Here is a 22,484-nt window from a genome sequence, read left to right as displayed (position 1 = left end):
GGCTAACCCCATTGCGGGGCTCAATCCGGCCGCTCATTGCAGCAGCACCAAATCTGGACATTTCCCCCCCCCCTCCACCCCGCACCCATTTTAACTCATTTCACAGCCGGGAACGCTGAGGGTGAGGGGGGGCTCACCCCATTAAGGGGGGGGCTCAATGCAGCCCCTCTTGGCAGCAGCACCAAATCTGGACACCCACTTTAACCCATTTCACAGCCCCCCAAACACATTTGGGGGGGCTCAATGCAGCCCCTCTTTGCAGCAGCACCAAATCTGGACACCCCCAAGCACCCACTTTAACCCATTTTACAGTCACACACACTGAGGTCAGGTTGGGGGGGACCTGATCCCCATTGGGGGGGCTCAATCCCCCCTCTTCTTTGCAGCAGCACCAAATCTAGACCCCCCACCCACCCCAGCACCCACTTCAACCCAATTCACAGCCCCACACACAAGGCTGGGGGTGCCTTGACCCAATTGTGGGATCACAAGGCCTGTCCCCCCCAAACCGTATCCACAGCAGCACCTGCACAGCAGCTGTGCTGGGGGGGGGACAAAGGAAACGGCGTTCACCACATTTGCAAATATCCCCCCCAAAAAAAGCCCTAAGACACGGGTTTTCTGAAAAAAGTGTCCTTTATATCACTTAAATAACTATAATCCAGGTGTTGGGGGGGGAGGAGGGGGAAAAGAGATGATCACAATAACATATTATAGAAATCAAAATTAATTTAACCACACAAAATAAATTAAAACATTAAATATTAACTTTCAGTGCAACATATACAGAAGACATGAAAGTAACTGCGACTTTAAAAACAAACAAAAAAACAAACAAAAAAAAATAACAAAAAGAAACAAAAAAACCCAACAAATAAAACCAAAACCCAATAAAAACCCCAAAGAAACAAACCAAAAATAAAGCTTTGGGTTGGTTATGATAAAGGCTACGGAAAAGATTAACGCTGCACCGGGAGGTTAGAGCAGCGGTTTGAGGAGGTTTCCTAGGATTAAGGTTCATTTTGTTATTAATAAAAAGCTGGTTTCTGTCCCCAAAAATCGGTGCGGTCCGGGGCGGGGGCTCCACCGGCGCTTCTGGCTCTATAGGAAAATAAAGCCCCATCCCGCGGGAGCGGTTCTGGTTGTAAAAAACACCCAAAAAAACGAGAAACAAAGGAAAACAAACCCAAAACCAAAGAACACGCCCCCCCCCCCCCCCCCATTTGCTGGGGGTCTGTGGTGGGGGGGGGATAAAGAAAAAACGTAAGAAAATAACAAAAAATAGACAAAAACCAGAGGAGATGCTGCGCTGGTCCTGGGCGTCCTGGGCGGGGGGCGGCGGCGGGACCCCCCTGTTCCGTCAGACCCCTGAGGGGAGCACAATCAGACCGGGGGGCTGGCGGGGGCCGGGGTCCCCCCGCGCTGTCCCCAGGGTCCCCCCTTACCCGTCTCGCTATGACAACAGGAGGCGCCGCTTTTTAAGAGCCCCCCCGGTTTCTCCTGGTCCCCCCCGCCGGGCGTCCGGCACCACGGGCAACGTTTCCACCGCCGGCAGCAGCTGCAACGGAGCGGGAGGGGATGGTCATGGGGGGCTCATCGCCATCCAACCCCAAAATCCACCCCCGTAACCCCCCTGGACTTACTGTATAAGGAGGCAGATGCCGACGAGCAGCGCCGAGGCCACCACGGACACCACCACCAAGGCGGTGATTGTCTGCTTCTTCTGGTTGGCGGCCACCACGGCCAGGAGGTCGGCGTGCTCACACCGCGTCCCCACGTACCCCGAGTGGCACCTGCGGAGGTGGGGGGGACATCACTATTGCCCCCGAGCAGGGGTGGGTGAGAGCATCGACCCGAGGTCAACCCAAGGACCGTGAGATGGACAAGAGCATCAAGCTGAGGACCAGGGGTGGATGAGAACATCAGAAAAGGACCAGGGATGGATGAGAACATCAACTTGAGGACCAGGGGTGGACAAGAACATCAACCCAAGGACCAGGGGTGGATGAGAACATCAAAAAAAGGACCAGGAATGGACAAGAACATCAACCTGAGGACCAAGGGGTGGGCAAGGGCACCAACCCGAGGACCAGAGAAGGACAAGAACATCAAAAAATGGACCAGGGATGGATGAGAATATCTAAAAAAGGACCAGAGATGGACAAGAACATCAACCAAAGGTCCAGGGAAGGACGAGAACATCAAAACAAGGTCCAGGGAAGGACGAGAACATCAATAAAAGGATCAGGGATGGGAGAGAACATCAAAAAAAGGACGAGGGAAGGAAGAGAACATCAAAAAAAGGACCAAGTATGGATGAGAACACCAACCCAAGGATCAGGTATGGATGAGAACACCAATGCATGGATCGGGGAAGGATGAGAACATCAACCCAAGGACCAGGTATGGACAAGAACATCAACCCAAGGACCAGGCATGAATGAGAACACTAACCCAAGGACCAGGGAAGGACAAGAACATCAAAAAAAGGACCAGGAAAGAACAGAACATCAAAAAAAGGACCAGGAATGGACGAGAACATCGCCCAGAGATGGACGAAAACATCAACCAGAGGACCAGGGACTGGTGAGAGAATCAGCCCCAGGAACACTGCATCCATGTGGAGCCCAGCAAAACCAGCTTCACCCCCACTTTTTGGGAGATTTAAACATTTTTTTCCTTTTTCCCCGACACTTACACACACGCCGGCTTCTCCTCCTGGACCAGGAACCGGCAGGTGCCGTGGAAGCAGAACTGGCTGTGGGAGTCGGGACAGTCGTTGAAGTGGGACCTCACCGCCGCCGCCACCGGCGGGCCTGGAGCTGGGGGCAAAAACATGAAGAAAACGGCATTTTTTAGTGTCAGTATCTCTATTTTTGGGCTGGATATATTTATTTTGGGGTTGCTGGTGCAGCGGCTGCATCCCGGGCCAGGACTGAGCGACGGAGCCCAGACGGGTCGTACTTAAACCAGAGCTGAAATTAAGCCTGGAGGAATTTCCTAAAGAGCTTAAAGCTTCAAAACAGAGGAGGAGAGAGTTAAATAACGGCGGGGCCGCAGCGGCCCCGGCCCGGTGGCTTTGCCACGATGCTGTTTTCCATTACACCCCGTGCTGGTTTAAATTATCCTCCGCAGCAGAGACGGGAAACAAATATCCTGCTTTAGGCTTCGCCCGGGGTCTAAATCACATCCGATCGCTGTCGTTTCAAAGCCACCTCAAGTTCCTGTTGCTGGGAATTTATGGCAGGCCCGGGGGTTAATTAAACCCACGCCTTAACGAATGCTTCCGGGTCTTCAGGGAGGTGAAGACCGGCGCGGCGGCTCCGTGTCCCCGTCACAGAAGCACCGGTGGGAGGTTTGGGGGTGTCGGAGGTGGTGGCAGCATCCTCGGAGATGCTGGAGCTGGGGTTTGGTCCTCGGGGTGGGAAATGTCACCACTGTCCCCATCGCTGCTGAGGCTGGAGGTAAAACCACTGCCACCCGGTTCTGCCTAAATAACCCCCCCAAATAACCCTTTTTTTGGGGTTTTAACCCAGAAAGCTGAGTGCCGAGCACAGCTTTGCACTGTCCCTTTGTCCCCAGCGTGTCCCCAAGCTGGTTCCTGGGGTGTTGTGTTAAACCCCGCAGCTGCCGGCCACATTGCAGCCACCTCATCCTCCCGCAGCCCTGCGCTGCCGCCGCCAGCCGTGCCCACCCCATCCCTGTCCCCAGTGTGTCCCCAATGTGTCCCCAACGTGTCCCCAACTGCCGCTGCACCCCTCGCAGCAGCCCCGTTCCTCCAGCCCCCCAAAATGGGGAACGAATCCATCAGAAAAAGGGCTGCGAGCATCCTCTGCGGTAGCACCGTTCCCTTTAACTCTTCCCAACCTCTGCCTTCAAACCTATTTTCCAGCCCCAAAAGGAGGTTTTCTGCCCCCAAAATGAGTGGTTTTGTGTTTTGCTGTTTATTTATTTAATGTTTTTCCCATCCGTGCCTGCAAACTGCCGGCACGTGAAGGGCTCTGGGCTATTGCGGCCCATTGTGCTGCATTTATGAATGAGGCGATTTATCGGGTGCAACCGTCTCGGTGCCGGCATCAGGCACCCTCAGCTTCCCCGCGTGGTTAATGAGACCAAACTTCCCCACACGCCAGGGTTTGACCCTCCCAAAATGGGAAATACCCCTTTGGGGATAAAGCACCTGGATGCTGGGGGCCACACAGGATGCAGGACGGGATGCAGGATGGGATGCGGGACGGGATGCAGGACGGGATGCAGGACGGGATGCAGGAGCATCCCTGCTGGTCCAGCACCCGCTCAGGGGATTGTTCACCCACACTCCCACTTTGCTGCCTGTTTCTGGGCAGGATGACAATGCGACCACCCCAAAAACCACTCCCCTGGCTCTGCCCCATCACCAAACTCACCGCTCCGGGCTGCCGTGGTGTTCTCCAGCGCGTGGCACACGGCAAGTAGCACACCTGCGAGAGAGCAGAGAGAGGGCGGTCAGCCTGACCGCATCACCCCCCGACCCAAAATCACTCAAAAATTTATATATTTATATATTTTTTTAAAGGAAAAATGTGATGGGGTTTGCCGGGGTGGGGTAAAACCAGAATGCAAAACCCACAGGGTGTGAGCGGGGCTCCCTGGTGCAAAATGCCCAGGGACAGCGGGTCCCATGCAAGCAAAAATATTCTGTGCGGGTAGAAATAGCCCTGCAACCCGGGGGGGGCTGAAGGTCCAGACAGGCTCACAACAACCCCTCAAACCCCTTTGTGAGGGTTGGATTGGGCTGGGGAACCCCCCCTCCCCAGCTAAAAGGCTTTTCCATGGCGGCTCAACCCCGGGGTGTGAAGGCAGATGAGGCCGAGCAGCCCCATCGCTGGGTTTGACCCAATTTCTTCTGCGGGTTTAATCAAATCATGCAGAAAGGCGGCGGGCGGGGGACCAAACCACGCATCCAGCAAACCCGGCAGCGACCCGCGGGTTTGGTTATGGCAGCAGCTCCCCTCATTTCGGCATCTCCCCATCACACCTTTCCCGGCCAAACCCCCGGGGATTTTCCTCCCGTGGAAATGTGATTTTAAGCCTCCTGTCTCCTCCCAGCTCTGGTTGTTCGCTGCTGTCCAGCCGCTTGTTGCTGGAAGATGCTTCATCCTCCTGCCCCGGCCGATACCCCGCACACCGAGGAAACAACGCGTTATTTGGGAAACGACTCATCCCCGTGTCACGGGGCGGCTCTATCATCCCCCCCGGCACCCCAGTCTGTCCATCCTCCTGCTGGGACCCTGTTTGCCTCTTCTACACCATATAAAACCACACCCGTGCTAAAGGCATTTTGGCCAGAGGAGCCCGGCCAAGGGCTCTGGTGAGACCCGAGAGCTGGAGTGGGGACACTGGGCACCTTACGGGGACACTGGGCACCTTACAGGGACACAGAGCATCTGCACCCTTGGTTTAACTACTCAAATTGGGACCCCCACGAGCTGCATCCATCACCTGCCCTGAGTATGCGCCCTCCCTTGTTTTTTGGCGCTCCCCCCAGCCCTGTTGGCAGCTTTTTCCTCTCTCCAAACCTCGAAAAATCAGATCTTGTGCCAATGACTCCGGTTTTATTTCAAAGTGGGTGCTCGGCCAGGCTGCTGCCCCCCATCCCACCCATCCCCAGGCCCCCCTGCCTTTGGAAAGGTCTCTTTGCCAGCAAAGCCCCCCCCTAATTTCACCCTCCCAGCAGGCGACACCCCACTTGCCAATGATCCCCAGGCCTCGCACTTAACGACTCCGTCCCCAATGCAACATTAATTACCAGCCTCCGCTTCTCCTGCACCACCAGCCAAGGGCTCAGCCCCTCTCGCCTCCAGCGACTCGTAATGTTCCTCATGAGGAGCTCCCAGTTTTCCCCGGGGTTTGTTCCCTGCCCTGAGTTTTTCCCCCTTAATCCGCTTATCCCAGATTTTCCCCTCGGTTTTGCACACACATGGGGCTGGAGGAGGCTCCGCTTTCCCTCGGTATTTCCAGCGGATGCTCCGATCTGCCCGTTTGATGTGGTTTAGCGAGGGCTCCTCTCCCCACGCAGCGGCTGGGACAGCGCGGGGGTTTGTCCCCAACCTGGGACCAGCCGCCACCCCTGGATGGGGCACTGGGGAGAGCGGGGAGAGCTCAGCCCCCCAGGATGGGCAACCAGCGGGGACGATGGGGTCCAAAGCCACACGAGTGACAAAGCGGGTGCAGAGGGGACATGGGTGTCCCCAAAATAGGTTGCTGGGAGCCTCTGGACAAGCTGAGGATGGAGCAACCAAGTGCCCACCCAAGGGATGCTCAAAGGAGATGAAGTGTTGGAGGAGTGGAGTGAGGGGGGGGCCAAAACAGGCGACTTTCCCAAACACAAGTGCTGCAAAGAGCCTCTCTCTGTCACTGCCTTGTCCCCCCTGTCCCCAGCTCAGCAGAGCCCCGGTGCTGCAGGTGACACAGTCCTTCGAGACAGCAGAAAGAAGCCAAACAAGCTGCAGCAAGTGCTGCCCCCCCCATCAGCCCCCCCCCCGCCCGGGGTCACCTTCCTCGGTACCAAAACATCACCAACGTCCCGGGTCTGCGCTCCCCCAAACCTTTAAAATCACCAAATCTCCGGGATTTGGGGTGCGTGTCGCGGTGTCCGGGTCCGTCCCGTCCCGTGCAGCATCACCCATGTCCAGCCCACATTCCCCCCCCCCGCCCCAGCTCAACAACCCCAAAAGCAACACACCATCAACATCCCCTCCTTTTAATTGCAAACCCAGCAATATGCCAACGCTAATTAACTCTACCCTAAAGTCAATGAGCGAGACTGGAGGGCCGGTTCTCCCGCCGAGGCCGCGCGTTCCCAGGAGCGATCGAGCAAATAACTTCGGGAGGGACCGAAGCCAATTTTCTTTTCATTTTTGTGTGGGGGGAGGATTTAAACAGCAAGAAACCACCGATTCACACCCCCAGACGCAAACACCCCCAACGTTACAGAATAAATAAATGGGTGATCGGTGCGGAGCTGCTGGGAAAGTTTAGGGGGCGCGGAGCCCCACACCCACCCCACCACCCCCAGGACTAAGGGCTGGGGGTCCCGGGGTGTATATGTGCGTGCCCCCCGCACCTACCCATGGCCAGCGCGGCCGCCGCCTCTCCCGGCATCGCTGTCGGTGGCGCTGGGGGCGGCGGGGGGGCGGCGGAGGTGGCGGTGGCGGTGGCGGGTCCCGGGTCCCCGGCAGCGCGGCGGGCGAGGGGCCGGGCTCCGCGCCGGCGGAAATGGGCGCGGACTCGCCGCCAGCCACTGCGGCCCCGGGGCGGAGCCACCCCCGGCCCCCCCCCCCGCGGCCGGGCCCCCCCCACCCCCGTGTGTCACCCACCCGCCCCGCGTGTCACACGGGACGGGACCCACCCGCGTCTTGCGACCCCCCTCCCCGAATTGTCCCCCTGTCGTTCCCCCCCCGGCCCCGCTGCTGCCCCACGGTGGGAAATAACCCCATGTGTCACACGGAACGGGACCCACCCGGGTCTTGCGACCCCCCCTCCCGGATTGTCCCCGCGTCCCCCTCCTGCCCCACGGTGGCAAACAACCCCGCGTGTTACAGGGAACGGGACCCACCCGGGTCTTGCGACTCCCCCGTTGATGAGTGCAACCCCCCCGGATTGTTCCCCTCCTGCCGCAAAGTGGGAAACAACCCCGCGTGTTACAGGGAATGGGATCCACCCGGGTCTTGCGATCCCCAGCCCGGATTGCCCCCGTGTCCCCCCGCCCCACTGCTGCCCCACAGTGGGAAACAGCCCCGCATGTTACAGGGAACGGGACCCACCCGGGTCTTGCGACCCCGCCGTTGATGTGTGCGCACCCCTCGGGTTGTCCCCATGTGTCCCCCCATCCCGCTGCTGCCCCACGATGGGAAACAGCCCCACGTGTCATAGGATCTTGCCCCCTTCACGATCCCCCACACTGATGTGCCCCCCACCCAGATTGTCCCCTTGTCCCCACTCCTGCCCCCGGGGTGGGAAACAGCCCAGCGTGTCCCAGGCCACACGACCCACCCAGGTCTTGCCCCCCCCTCCCAGCCCATCCTCCCCCGAGGAGGCTGAAATTAGGGCTCTGGGTCACCCTGTGTCATCAGTATTTGCTACTGGCGGGGTGACACCCATGGCACCCACTCAACCATCACCCTGCACGGTCTGTTTGTGGGGTTGGGGGGCTGGGAGGAGCAGTCCCCCCGTTCCCCCCTACTTTGCATCACTGGGCTTGGGCTCCCCGGTTGCTTCACTGACCGCAAGCGCGTTCCTTGGGCTGCTGCTGGCCCAGCACCTACACCCCTTCCTCGCCTTGCTGAGCCCAGCCTTGCTGAGCCCAGCCTTTGTCACCCCGAATCGGGAGGGCCGAGCCCAGGTTCCCTTCACGGGGGGTTGGGATGTTGCATGGGGATGGTGGGACAACACATCCTGATGGCGACCACAAGGATGGTCACGGACACAAAGTCACTGGTGGCAAGCGCATCTCCCCCCGGGACACTTGTCCCGTCCTTGAAAGCCTCCTGAGATGCAGCTCAGCCTTGCAGACGGGTCCATGTGTTTTTTGGGGGGAACTACGACAGCAAGAGGACCCTGTTGGACCCCCCATGTGGGTGCTCAGCTGGCGTCCCCGTGGGAGCTGCTCCCAGCCCTGTGGTGTGCGCGGAGCCGGAGCCTTCCCCGCGTTCCCAGCTGATACCATCTCACCTCCGCGCTTGAAAGCAGCTCTTTGAAGGAGCCGCTTGTTCCCAACGCTGCCGAGCCCCGAAATCCCCAGCACCCGCTTTTACCCCCCCAAAAAACCCAAGTGTTTCAGCACAACACCCATCACCCACCTCCAAAACTCCTACCGGAGCCTCGGCCATGTGCAAACATACCACCAAATGTGGCTCTGGGGGCTGCGCAACCTTTGGGCACCTCACAGTGCTCCCAGTTTTGGGGTTCATCCCCAACACCCCAACCCTTGCACCCTGCGAGGCAGCAAAGAACAAACCCCGCCGGCCACCGAGTCCTGGGGTGGCTTCCCTATTGTCACCGCAAAGGGCCACCAAACCCTCCACCGGTGGCCAGTGATTCATTTTCCAGCCACCCAAAGGAAAAACAACCTGCGAGACGACCCCGGCGAGGTCGTGCGGTTCCCTCCATTCTTGTTCTCCCCCCCCCCATCACTCCCCGGGGCTGATAATCGGGATATTTATTTGTAAATAGAGGTTTCCTCCTTTGCAATAATCCTCCCACTCCTGGTGTGAATCACTCGGGGGAAGGAGCTGCAAGAACTGGAAGGGTGGCAGGGAGGAGGCGCCGCGGGCGGGAGCCGTAAGCCCAAAGGAATTTGGGGATGATGCTCAACAGTACCTAGAAAGCCGGTCGGGAAGTCACGGGCGAGTCGGACGAACAGGCGTCTCTTTCCTCCCGGCGTGAGGATGTGCTAAGAAAGAGCGGTGCTAAAAAAGGGCAAAATACCCTGGCTTTGGGGCCCTGCGACACAAGGGATGGAGAGTGAAAAAAAATCAGCTCTAAAAAATGGTTTTGAAATTTTTTATTTATAACCACTGACCTTGGAAGAACAAGAACAATCCCACAAGGGAATATACTGTATTTGAGTGAAGAAAACCCAATAAGAAGCATACAGAGAGTTGGCCAAGGTTGCTGCATGCAGGCAGCCCCAGTATGCACCAGTAATCCCAGTACCCACCAGTAATCCCAGTAACCACCGGTAACCCCAGTACTCACTAGTTTCCTCAGAACCACCAGTAACCCCAGTACCCATGAGCAGCTCCAGTACCCACCAGTATTCCCAGTACCCACCAGTGACTGCAATACTCACCAGTACCCCCAGAATCTCCCAGTACCCCCAGAACCCACCAGCAGCTTCAGTACCCACCAGTATCCCCAGTACCCACCAGTACCCCCAGAACCCCCCAGTGCCCCCAGAACACACCAGCAGCTCCAGTACCCACCAGTATTCCCAGTACCTACCAGTGACTGCAATACCCACCCGTACCCCCAGAACCCCCCAGTATCCCCAGAACCCTCCAGCAGCTCCAGTACCCCCCAGTACCCCCAGTACCCCCCAGTATCCCCAGTACCCCCAGCTGCTCACAGGCCGGGCACTAATTTGTCAGCACTGGCTCAAGGGTTTCATGCTTATTTTTCCTGCTGTTATAAAACCACAAGAACAATTATTTAATTGTTTCGCCCCGTTTCTGGCAAGGTGCGCGATGCCGGCAGCCTCTGCGGGCTTATTTTATTTTATTTTATTTTATTTTATTTTATTATTTTATTTTTATTTTTTTTATATTATTTTTTTTCCCTTTTCGAATTGCTCTTTGTCACTGGTTTATTCCGGGCTTGGCAATTAAAGGGATTATTTCCCCCTCTCTAAATTAAGCCAAAGCAGGGGCAGATCCCCAATCACAACCTCACCGAGTCCTGCTCTGCCAAATCAACCAATTTAGGGCAAAACCCTGAAAAAAGGCATATAACTCCCCTCATCTTCCACGAAGCGGGGAGGACCCTTTTGGTGTGTATATATATATATTTTAAAATTCATATTTTTATTTAAAATATTCTGAAAAAAGGGCAAACCCCCCCCCAAAATAAAACCCCCTGAAGCAGCCGGTAACAAGGGGGCTGTGTGCTGGTGTCCGGCATAAAAGCCTCCGGCCGCCTGTTTGTTTTGGATTGTGGAGGGTGAAAATTCGGCAAAAGAAGGGGAAAAATAACATCGCCTTTCGCCCTCCCCGCCCCTTCCCCGATGGCTCGAACAAGCCCAAATTGTAGCTGCCGCGATGTTTTTGGCGTCGCCGGCGAGCGCAGAAATCAATCAGGCTACGGGGGGGGGTTTGGTCCCTCACCGCTGTGTATTTATTTAATATATAAGCTCAGGATAAATTAAATATTATGCCCAGCGTCCGCACTGGCTGCGGTTCATGTGTCCCGTTGCGGGGTCCCCCATCCCCAATTCGGACATGGGGTTGGGGGTGTAAGCGCCTCCGACGTCTCCTCCACCCCCAAATCCACTAAAAACGGGGCCTTATTGGATTTTATTTTCCTGGCTTTATCTTGCAGCCACCGGTTCTGTTTTTCTGCCGGCTTAAAAGGCTCTTTCATAGCCGGGATTTTCCCCTGTGAATGTACATTTTATTCAAAAGGGGTTTTTTTTGTTGCTTGTTTTCGTCGTCCTTTTTTTTTTTCCTTTCCCCTCCTAAATAACTTCTTGGGGTTTTGTCCCTTCCCAGACATTTTCTTTAGCCCCTCCATTTGTGTTTACAGCCCTCGCTGAAATAAAACCTCTATAAATAAAGGAGTTTTAAACCTACGGGCTCCCCACTTCAAGCCCGGCCACTAAAAAGGGCTTTGTTGGCTGCAGCAACGCGGCCTGTTCCAGGCTGGCACCTCTCGGCCTAATGTCAATAATGGGCTGGTTAGCGCGAGATTATATTAAATATATATATTTATCTTTATGCAGGGGGGATAAGCGCGGATGGGATTCTCCTCAGAGGCCGAGGGGCTGGTGACAGTGGCTCTGCCAGGTGTTTTGGTGGGTTTTTCTTGGTGTTTGCACCGGCTTCGCCGCCGCGGTCACCAGGAGCCGCGTTGGTTTTTGCCACCGCGGGACACAAGGAGCATTCAGGGAGCACTTGCCCGGCTGCACGTCAGGCTGTGCCCTTAAAAATCCTGAATCCTGGCTCCGTTTTACATCCTCAGGGTCGTCACCATCCACCAAGGGTTTTATGGTGGGACCCCAGGGCCAGAAGCAGTGGGGTGGGGGGCATACTGGGAGCTGGGAAGGGCAGGAGGGTTTTGGGGTGGATTTTGGGGGACCAGACCCCCTACATGACATCAGGAAGGGACCGGGATGCTAGGGATACCCTCCCAAGACAGAAGGGTTTTGGGGTGTTTTTTTGGGGAGCAGCTCCCCCTCAAATGACTGCGGGACACACTGGAAAGGGACCTGGATGCTCAGGATGCCGTCGCAAGACAGAAGGGTTTTGGGGTGCTTTTTCTGGGGGAGCAGCCTCCATACATGACATCAGGAAGGGGCTGGGATGCTCAGGATATCCTTGCAATGCAGGAGGGTTTTGGGGTGTTTTTTAGGGGAGCAGCCCCCCAAATAACTGCAGGACATAGTGAGAAGGGACCAGGATGCCACCCTCACAAGGCAGGTGGATTTTGGGGTGGTTATTGGGGGAGCAGCCCCTCCAAATTACAGCAGGGATGCTTAGGATACCCTCGCAAGGCAGGAGGGTCTTTGGGGGAGCAGCCCCCCCAATAACCACGGGATACAGCAAGAAGGGGCTGGGATGCTCGGGATGCAGGTGGGACCCACCAGGCAGGATTTCCAAGCCCTCCAGCCAAGGGATCCAGGCTTGGGAAGCCCCCCATTCCCATCCTTTCTTCCCGAGCCACCAAAGAAGGGCGAAGGGACCTCGGTGTCCAGCTAGAAAAATACAAAAGAATCACCGAAATCCAGACAAAGAGCAGCCAGCGGCGAACAGAGGCCGCTCAGTCTCCGGGCCATTAATCCGGCCATCACAAAAGGCGCAGCAGCAGGTCACAGTGCATGGCACATGCCCGAGCATGATGTATTTTGTCCTTGTTCTGCCTGTTTATCTATCATTTGCATTGTGCCTGCCTGGCAGGCTCGCCCCGTCCGACGCTGCCGGGGAGCGCTGACTCAGCACCCGCAGCCCCCGGTGTCCCCACGCTGTCACATCCACCAGCAGTTTTGGGGCGGGGGGGTGGGTCGCATCGGTGCGATGGGAGCGTGCGAAAAAAATACACGTTTTTCCTCAGGAACGTGGGAAAGCAAATAAATCTCCCCCCCCCCCGAAAAGATGAGACTCCCCATCGCGACGGGCGACCCACGGGAATGACTCACTCGGCACCTTCGGAAGCGGAGACGGAGGTTGCGGGAGCTCCGGGGATGGAGCCGCGCGTGACTCAGCCCGGCAGGAACGGCAGGAATTTGTCCCTGCCCAGGGACACACAGGTCGAACAGGTCCAGGCGCTCCCCGGGAAGGGGAGAGGGACCCTGGAGGGATCCGGACGCTCCCAAGCGCTGGGAGATCTACCGGGATCTTGCGGCATTGCACGCCGGCCTTTCCCAAGCAAGGCGAGGTTTAGATTTGCACCTGAGCCCAAGAAATAGTCACCATGCAGCCCCTGCCACACTGCCCCGACACCCTGGGGCTTCGTGTTTGACCGTAAAACACTTAAATTTAGCTCAAAACACTTAAATTTGGCTCAAAACACCTAAATTTGGCTCATAACCAAGTGGGGAAGAGACTGAATGGACAGATGTGGGGGACAGGAGCTGTCCTTGCCTTCGCTTTCCCCATCTAGTTTGCTGTCCCCTGCCCTCGGACAGTGGTGGGGACACGCCACCTGCCAGGGGACACTCGAGCAGGAGGTGACACCACGATGTGGGACTGCTGACAACACCTCTATGGACAAGGTGGCGACAGGGCGAGGAGCTGCGGTGCCAGCCCACTCTGTCCCCTTACAGAGGGACCCCCGCAGACCCACTTTAAGCAGCCCTGAGGACCTTGCCATGGGACACATTTTAAGGAGCAACGTAACCCCCCCGGGGACAGGAGCCTTATGGCCAAGGGGACATTGCCAGGGGACACAGACTATGCCAAAGCGGCAGCAAGAAGCCGGATAAATCACAAGTGTCACAGCCAGACGAGCCGGGGAGCCCCGTACTTTGCTCATGCAGCCGCCGAGCTGGATGACACTGAGCCCATTTGTTTTTGCTCGGTTGCAAAACAAACTTCAGCGCTGGGATCGCGCCAAGCCTGGAAAGTTTTTTGTTTGGTGCAAGGAGCAGTGCGGGCAAAGTTGAGAGTCACCGAGATGGGGTGAACGAGTGTGCACGGGGCTGCACGGAACCGCCGTGACACCGGGAACGATGCACGAGGATGCGGCGCCGCCATGGACGCGAGAAGGGGAATTGGGGCGGGGAGAGGGGAATTAAGTTTTCTGGGGGCGGTTTCTATTTTTGGGGTTGTGTCGCAATTGTTTCCTGGGCCGTGACGTCGGGGCTGGGTCGGGTGACGGCATCTGCGCCGTGTTGCACAAGAGCTGCCCCGGAAAAATGCTCTTTGCGACGTCTGCTCCGTCATCGCCTTCAAGCAGCTCCGTGAGGGTTGTGATGGCTCCTTATTGCAGTTTTTCTATTGTAGAAAATGCTCTGGGAGCCCTTATAACCCTTCGGGGATGCACCGGAGCTCTCCTGGGATGCAAAGCCTTCTTGTACCGGCTGTGCACCATGGTTGGCGTGACCATGCTTCAAAAGTCCCTTAGTGCATGGCCTCAGAATCCCAGGCTGTATGACAAACAATAAAATGAAATAAATAAATAAAATAATAAAAAATTAAATAAAAATCCTTTTCTTCTCCCATCATATCATGAGATTCAGTAACAAATCCATCAGAGCTCTGCGATGGCTGCTCGGGGCTGACAGCCCTGCTGGGATGAAGGTGCAAACCCAAGGGGCTCTTTGGACTCACACAGTTGCCCCTCACTGCCTGCCTGGCTTGGCTGTCATTTAAAACCATCACAAAACATACAACAAGAGCCCAAAATTCCACCCCGAGCATCACAAAAGCAGCCTGACGTCAGGGCGCGGGGAGGCCAAAGGCTGCGGGCCAAGCGGAGGGAAGCTGCGTTCGCAAAAATTAAAAAAAATAATAAAAAACATTTTAAAAAATGACAATTTCTGTCTAGGAACGGCCGGGCTGTGAAAGGCGCCGTTCTTCAGGGCTCCGCGCGGAACAAGAAAAGCCTTTGAACGGGCGGGCGAGCTCCTCGGCCGGCTGCCAGCGGAAAATATCGCTGTGTGAGCTGGCTCGGGAGTGGGGAGACATCCCGGCACGGCCGGCGGGTCCGGGGGGGCTAAATCCTTCCTCCATGTCCCGGGGAAATGCTGCGGAGTGTCTGGAGTCCGGCCCTGAGCGCAGGTGCTGGGGACGGGGTCACAGTCAAGGTGATACAACCAACCCGGGGCACCGACAGGAGGCAAAGAGAATATAAATTAGAAAAATAAATAAGCGTTTTTAAAAGGTGGGAAAACCCCCTACTTGACCTACATACTTTGACATGTATGCTGTATTCTGGAGAGGTATTACTTTATGTACCCATACTTCTCCCTGGCCATCCTCCGTATACATCCTGCATTAGAGACTCAGTACTGAGTGAGACGCATCACTAGTCTGATCAAACATGGTAATTCTTATCCATTTGATTGTTTATTTTTGAAACAATATTAACAGTATCGAAGCATCTGCACAAGACCTCAAACATAATCTGTCTGCCTGTGAGAAATGTACCTAATTTAATGTCATTACTGTACAGTCCCAAAGTCAAGACAGCTCTTTTGGGTTGTTTTTGAGGATTTGCCCTACATGCAACAGGCACCTGTTGCAAAACTAATGCACCCAGCAACACATTCCTTCTTCAAAATGTAATTATTTCTGAGCAAGACATCAAAAACGTGCTTTTTACCTGATGCACAACACGCCCCACCTCAGTAAAGCTCCAAAACTCTTAAAAAGGGGCTTCTACCCCAAGTTTCTGGGGGTTTTGTTGCACGATGCTGGGATGGCGAATAACAAATTGCATCCAGTGCTTTCCTTTGCCGGGCTGAGTCGCATAAAGATCGCCCTCCCATCAAACCCAGCTTGTCACAGCTCTCCTTTTTTCTCTCGCACGTTTGCTCCCCAAAACACCGTTAAAATAACAAAAAGCCAGAAATTAAAAAGATAAAAGGAGCTGGCAGGCTGCCCGGCTGCCTCCAGTCAGGGCTGCTCACCAGAAAGCAGAAATAAACCCCTTTTCCTCGGCTGCGGTGGGTGGCAGAAGGCAAAGCGCCGCTTCCCAGGGCTTCGTAATTCCTGTTTTTAGTGAAAAGGGAACCAAAACGCGGCTTTGGTGCTGAACTCACTGGGCCTTACCCCAAAATGCCTGAGGGGGTCCCTGGGGCAGTGAAGGGAGTGATTTATTGGCAAGGAGGAGGTTTTAATGGCGTTTATGGGGTTTTTATGGAGTATATGAGGTTTTACGCAGCCTTTCGGTACTTAAAAGGGGCCGATAAGAAAGATGGAGAGAGACTTCTTAGCAGGGCCTGATGTGACAGGACAAGGGGTGATGGTTTTAAACTAAAAGAGGGGGGATCTAGGTTAGATACACGAAATTATTGGCACTGAGGGTGGTGAGAGCCTGGCCCAGTTTTCCCAGAGATGTGGTGGATGAACTTTCCGTACTTAAAAGGGGCCGATAAGAAAGATGGAGAGAGACTTCTTAGCAGGGCCTGATGCGACAGGACAAGGGGTGATGGTTTTAAACTAAAAGAGGGGGGATCTAGGTTAGATACGTGAAATTATTGGCACTGAGGGCGGTGAGAGCCTGGCCCAGGTTTCCCAGAGATGTGGTGGATGCCCCATCCCTGGAGACATCCCAGGCCAGGCTGGACGGGGCTCTGAGCAACCTGAGCTGGTGAAGATGTCCCTGCTCATGGCAGGGATGGCACCGGATGAGCTTTGAAGGTCCCTTCAACCCAAACTATTCTATGATTTTGTGATTTATGGGGTATAAAAGGTTTTACGGGGTGTATGAAACAGCCCCAGCTGGGAAAATTGAGCCGTATTGATCTGTCGGACTTGGTTGGGCTCTGTGGAGCCTTGTTGGACTTTATCGGACGCTGTTGGGCTCTGTCAGGCTCTGTAGGGCTTTGTCGGGTCTCGTCGGGCTTGGTTGGGCTCTATTGAGCCCTGTCAGGTTTTGTCGGGCTTTGTTGGGCTCTGTCAGGCCCTGTCAGGCTCTGTAGGACTCCATTTGGTTTGCTGGAACCTGTTGGGCTTTGCTGGGCTCTGTTAGGCTCTGTTGGGCTTTGTCAGGCTCTGTAGGGCTCTGCTGAGCCCTGTTGGACTTTGTCAGGCTCTGTCAGGCTTTGGCAGGTCCTGTCGTGCTCTGTCGAGCTCTGTGTGGCCCTGTTGGGTTCTGTTGGGCTCTGTCCAGCTTTGTCAGACTCTTTTGGGCTTTGTTGGGCTCTGTGCAGCTTAGTCGAGCCCTGACAAGCTTTGATGGGTTGTAGTGGGCTCTTTCGAGCTCTGTTGGGTTTGTTGAGCCCTGTTGGTCTTTGTCAAACTCTGTCACACTTTGTCTGCCTTTGTCAAGCTCTGTTGGGCTATGTTAGGCTCTGTCGGGCCCTATCAGGCTCTGTCGGGCCATGTCGTTCCCTGTCAGGCTTTGCCAGGCTCTGTCAGGCCCTGCCAGGCTTTCCCGGGCCCTGTCAGGTTCTGTCCATGTCCTCTGGGTTTTGTTAGGCCTTGTAGGGCCCTGATGAGCTCTGTTGGGCTCTGCTGAGCTTTGTTGGGCTTTGTTGAGCCTTGTTGGGCTCTGTCAGGTTCTATCATGCTCTGTCTGGCTCTTTCAGGCACAGTCAGGCTCTGTCTGGCTCTCTCCAGCTTTGTCAGGGTTTGTAGGGCTCTGCTGAGCTCTGTCAGGCCTTGTCGAGCCCTGTCAGGCTTTGTAGGGCACTGTCAGCCTCTGTCGTGCTTTGTCGGGCTCTGTGGGGCTTTGTTGAGCCTTGTTGGGCTATGTCAGGCTCTGGTGAGCATTGTTGGGCTCTGTCGGATTTTGTTGAGCCCCTTCGGGCTCTGTCAGGCCTTGTTGGGTTCTGTGGGTGTGTGCAAAAATGCAGGCACGTGTCAAGAGGAACCTGAGACCACTAATGCATTTGCAAAGAGCAAGTTCTATTTGAGTTCCCTCTCTATCGGGGGATCTCCGAAGTTGCATCTGAGCTCCCATGCAGAGGTGACACAAGTGGGGACGCAGGCTCTGGTAAGTCCAGCCCTGTTAAAATCACTGAGCTCACCTGTATTTCAAATCTTCAAGCAGGTGCAGCCTCCCGCTCTTTCTCACAACAAAGCAGGAACCTCAGACACAGTGATAAGTTGTCTAGAGTTTCTCACAGAGGTTCTACTCAAGCACACAAAGTCAGTAAAATAATTAGTGTGACATATGTGCTTTTTCTACAGACAGCTGCAAGTCACTTGAGCGTATTTACATTTAACCGATCTTCTGATATATTCGGGCTTTATCGAGCCCTGCTGGGCTTTGTCAGGCTCTGTCAGGCTCTGTTGAGCCTTGTTGGGCTTTATCAGGCTCTGTCAGGCTCTTTTGGGCTTTATTGGGCTCTGTTGGGCTCTTTTAGCCTCTTTTGAGCCTTGTTGTGCTTTGTTGGTCTCTGTCGCCCTCTGTCTGGCTCTTTTGGGCTCTATCAGGCTCAGCTGGGCCTTGTTAGGCCCTTTTGGGGCTCTAAATGCCCAAATGACCTTACAGTGTGAATAGGTGACTGGGATTTCCTAGAAAAACATAACTTTAAGATGGAGTTTAGGCTCCTAGTTTTGCACACAACTGTGAATTCTTCCCTAATCATTCTGCGCCTCTGAAAAGCCTGACTTACAGGACTTATTTCCAATTAATATCTGTTCTGTCCATGAAGAATAAATGGTACATCTCAGAGAGTTTCATTAATATTGATGAGCGTTACATGTGGCTAGTTAGTATTTAAAGTATTTCAATCTGTTAAACAGAAAGAGTTTAAATCATTATTTATGTTCTGGCCATTCAATTTTCATCAGATTGAATAAAGGAATGTGTTGGAATGGAATGATGTGTTTGAACCAAAAATATCTTCACTGTTTCTACCTAGAAGCAGAAAGAAAAGGTCTTGCTCAGCATTTTTTCCTACATTTCATAGCCTATGTTTAATGCATTTATTTTGCTTTGCTAAGATGGTATACAAATATATGTCAAAAATATATATATGCACACTCCTTTGTGTTGTATATATTATTCCTGCTTGCTCACAGGTGCAGAACTGAAGCAGACAGGGACTCACACTTTAGCGATTAAAGCAGCTATTAAATAATATTTTAATTAAAATCAAGCAGGTTTGCTCGTTCCTGCGTTGTTAACGAACTATTGGTTGAAGTTCAACTTAGTTCAGCTTTGTATGGGTCAAAGAAATGAGCATTTAAGCTACTGAAAAGACAGTGGTGTTCAGACTTGGGGATCATTTAAGCACTTCTGGAAAGGTTACCCTAAACTAGCTCTTTACGACACCTACTGCCCCTATGTAGAAAACACTTATTTCATTTCTTTTCTTTCCATAAGAAGATGTCACTTCAGAGATAGTAAATTCCTATAATAAGGCTTCTGTAGTTACTGTGAAAGTCCTTCTAAAGTGTCAGCACTGCTCTGTCATTAGCCTGGAGTAGAAATATAGATCTTTTCCATAGCATGTCTCAAAGCATGCCTTGTGGGCCCCAAGAATTCCTTTTGGAATGATTGTTATTGGGGGATCAAGAATGAATTTCAGATTTCAGAAAGATTTTTCTCCTTTCAATGTTTCCCTGAATAGCTCAATGCTGACTTTCTCCATAGGAATCGTTAGTGCTGTTAGCTCAAAGTCACTCTGACATTAAAAAAGCGGTGTAGAATTGACTGCTGATTGCTGAAGAGCTCTACCAGTGCACAAATGGCAGAATATAATGGGTTTTCCCTGTTAAATTATCTCAATATGCTTGCATTACCAGCTACTGAAGACTCTCCCCCCCCCCAATTTATGTGCTCTCTGTGCATGAGTCTTCAGACTGATACTGCAGCTCAATGTGGGAAAAGGGGCCGGAAAAGACATTTATTACTGTTCGCAAAGCAAAGAACTGGAAATGACTGGTGATCCTTGCTTTGAACAGGGGCTTGGATCAGATGTCCCTGCCAGCCTTAGATATTCTACAATATTCAGTGATGTTGGATGGCCACAAAATTGCTTGAAGTGGAAGGAATACTTTTTATCTGTTTACAGTCGGTGAATTGCATCTCTGCTGAACGAGAGAAATCGATAAAGCTTCGTGTTGATATAAGTAAAGGCATTATTATTATTATTGTACATTTTACGTAGGTTGCTTTTATCAGCGCAAAGTTAATGATTACCTGTAGCCAGTTTCCTTTATCTCAGCAGACAATTCAGATTGTTTTGTTTCAGAAGCGTTATCAGCAGACATTAGTGTGTGAGAATACTCCCTGGTTTTTACGCTTTTATCTTTTTGCTGGTTTCAGGAATGGCTCGAAATGAATCAAGTCCCATAGACTTTGAGGACTCCTCTTTCATTTGTTGTTTCCTGCAGTGAAATACCTACTACAGCCAAGTAGCCAGGCATGATTGATTACTCCTTCAGAGGAATAGGTTATGAATTATGAATTTGAAGGGTATAGATCTGAGATAGTTGTCTGCCCATGTCACTATTTTGGAGGCACAAAAGAAAAGTTAAATTATCTGAGAAGGCTGTGGTTGTGTTTTGGTTCCTGAAACCTGCAGCTGTGTCAGTGGGTGAACGTGTGCTACCTTGGAAGACTCCTCTACAAGATGCCATTTTCAATCCCAGCTCCTTTCCATGTGAGGTTTAGGTTTGGGGACTAAAATTACCATGCCATGGGGTGGGCTAAAACATGGGTTTTGTCCCTGTCCTGGTTTTGTTAAAAAGCAAATTTCTCTTGTAGTGAATTTGCCTGTGAGCTAAAGCTTCATATTAGCTGCATTTTCCTGGAGAACCAGATACATGTTTTGGTAACATAGCAATGGAATGAGAAGTTATTGATAAGCATGGATGGACATCTCGCGAGAGGGGCAATGAGAAACGGGTGACCAAGAAACTGACCAACTGTGTATAACGTCCCACTCACGTGATACTTCATAGAAAAGTGGGAGATCACGAGGGTCTCATCCCTTTTTCCCTTTTCCTTATGGCTGACATTAGGAGAGCACCTTGCGAGTTGTCCCTGCGAACTGAGGCCAGTGACAGACTGAATCCAGCTCCGGTTGGCTGCAGAGTCCAGTCCAGGACTTCGGGTGCCGGCTCTGCAGTTGCTGAGACTTTCAAGATTGGTTTTGTATATTTTGTATTATTTTCTCTATTCTTATTAGTAGCATTAGTAAAACAGCTTCTCTCTCTCCTTTCCCTCCCAATCGCCTGTTCTTGGCGGGAAAGGGGGAGAGGGAGGGGTAAAAGAGGGAAGGGAAGGGGAAGAGGAGGTTAATAATACATCTGCCAGGGTTTTATTGTCACCCCGCGATCAAACCCTGGACAGTCCCAGGAAGGAGATGGCTGCAGCTTGCAGGAACAGACGAACGTTGCCAAGCTGCAATGGTCCGGCACTCATTCCAGCATTTAGGACGTCGTTGGGAAGGTTCTCCTGGCCTGTGTTAGAATTGTCCGAAAACCTGAGATTATCTTTGCATTTCCATATCGATCGCACTTCCAGTTGTAGCGGTTCATTCCACATCAGAGTCTTGTCCCAGAACAAGAGGCTGCAGTGCAGTTAAATTTCTCTTGACAATTAATGTGTCGTTGCAACACACGCCGTGATATGAGGAACATTTTATTAGCCGATCCAGCCGATGTGACGCTCCGCGCTAAGGCAACTGTTGAAACATGCACCTCTTTGGCATGCACATACAGACACCATTTATCTTCTTTAAGGAGTCTAATGAACTAATCGAAGATGTGAAGGACTGCATTTTATTACTATTAAAATTAAGCACTATTGAGACAGTTTCGGCTAAATCTGAGTCTTCAGACAAAGCAGGCGGCCTGTCATGAACCATTTGGGAACGCGCAGGGAGTGTTTTTTGAACCGAAGAAAAGGCTGTAGCATCACTTGCATTCATAAAGCAGGAAAATCCCTCAGCTTTATTATCATGCAACTTTGTGGCATTAAAACAAATTTGCATTTTAATACCTAATTCTCTGTATTTCCTCTCTGGGCTAATCCTCTGTTTTGGAGATCTTTTTTGGAAGCATATTTTTGTTGCTAGTGGTAGTGTTCCTCTAATGAGAAATAGAATTAAAATATTAAGAAGAGTTCATGCACAGAAAGATCTTAGGAAGACGGTGCTTGTGGAAATGTGGTGTTCAACCACCTGCATCCTCACTCTCAGTACCCTCCTTTGTCCAGACACTTCCAATGTGAAGCACTACATGGAAACAAGCATTCTTACTTTTACTTTTCTATTAATAATGTGATTTTTTCCCTAAGAATTTCAAACTTTCCAATACTTCCAATGGTATCCAAAGCAAACAGCAAGTTTAAGTTGACCATATTTGCCAAATGGTGTAATTTTTGCTTCATATATAAAGTGTCCTAGGAGCCACACTAAGATGCCATCCTATAAGTTCTTCCATTTTCTCCATACATATCCATTCTCATATCAACCAAAAATACTTCAAGCCTTGTAGGAAACATTCAGTACCATGGAAACGATGTATTTTTGTTCTCAGGGTCAGGTCTTGCTGAGGGTAGAACTTGGACCAATAAATTTATCACCCTATTAATGGACCGAAAAATAAACTTGAGTCCCTCAGTTCTGCCAAATCTCCTCCTAAGTGTTGCACAGGAATCGATGCCTC

General features: G+C 52.6%; 1 protein-coding gene across 2 annotated transcripts; it reads right to left on the bottom strand.

The window, feature by feature from the left end:
* Positions 1 to 617: 617 nt before the first annotated feature.
* Positions 618 to 7,268, bottom strand: TGFA (transforming growth factor alpha). Of its 2 annotated transcripts, XM_065041058.1 has the most exons (6): positions 7,110 to 7,268; positions 4,407 to 4,460; positions 2,699 to 2,822; positions 1,644 to 1,793; positions 1,446 to 1,558; positions 618 to 1,368 (listed from the first exon to the last, which is right to left on the bottom strand). In XM_065041058.1, exons 1-6 carry the CDS (start codon positions 7,141 to 7,143, stop codon positions 1,361 to 1,363), a joined length of 483 nt encoding a protein of 160 aa, XP_064897130.1. In that variant the 5' UTR covers positions 7,144 to 7,268; the 3' UTR covers positions 618 to 1,360. The 2 variants fall into 2 exon arrangements, with proteins under 2 accessions (XP_064897130.1, XP_064897129.1); XM_065041057.1 differs by having other exon boundaries at positions 618 to 1,558.
* Positions 7,269 to 22,484: the final 15,216 nt, after the last annotated feature.

Source organism: Columba livia, chromosome 25 (genome assembly GCF_036013475.1).
Source record: "Columba livia isolate bColLiv1 breed racing homer chromosome 25, bColLiv1.pat.W.v2, whole genome shotgun sequence".
In the NCBI taxonomy this organism is placed as follows: domain Eukaryota; kingdom Metazoa; phylum Chordata; class Aves; order Columbiformes; family Columbidae; genus Columba; species Columba livia.
Note: the sequence above shows the minus strand (reverse complement) of the source record. Positions and strands in the feature narration are given on the sequence as shown.

Bases quoted from the DNA above. Each gene is read 5' to 3' on its own strand.
- TGFA (XM_065041057.1), bottom strand. From the start codon at position 7,143: ATGCCGGGAGAGGCGGCGGCCGCGCTGGCCATGG. The intron at 4,461-7,109 runs GTAGGTGCGGGG...GCTCTCTCGCAG, and splicing joins GGCGGCCGCGCTGGCCATGG to GTGTGCTACTTGCCGTGTGC. The intron at 1,559-1,643 runs GTAAGTCCAGGG...GCTCCGTTGCAG, and splicing joins GGCATCTGCCTCCTTATACA to CTGCTGCCGGCGGTGGAAAC.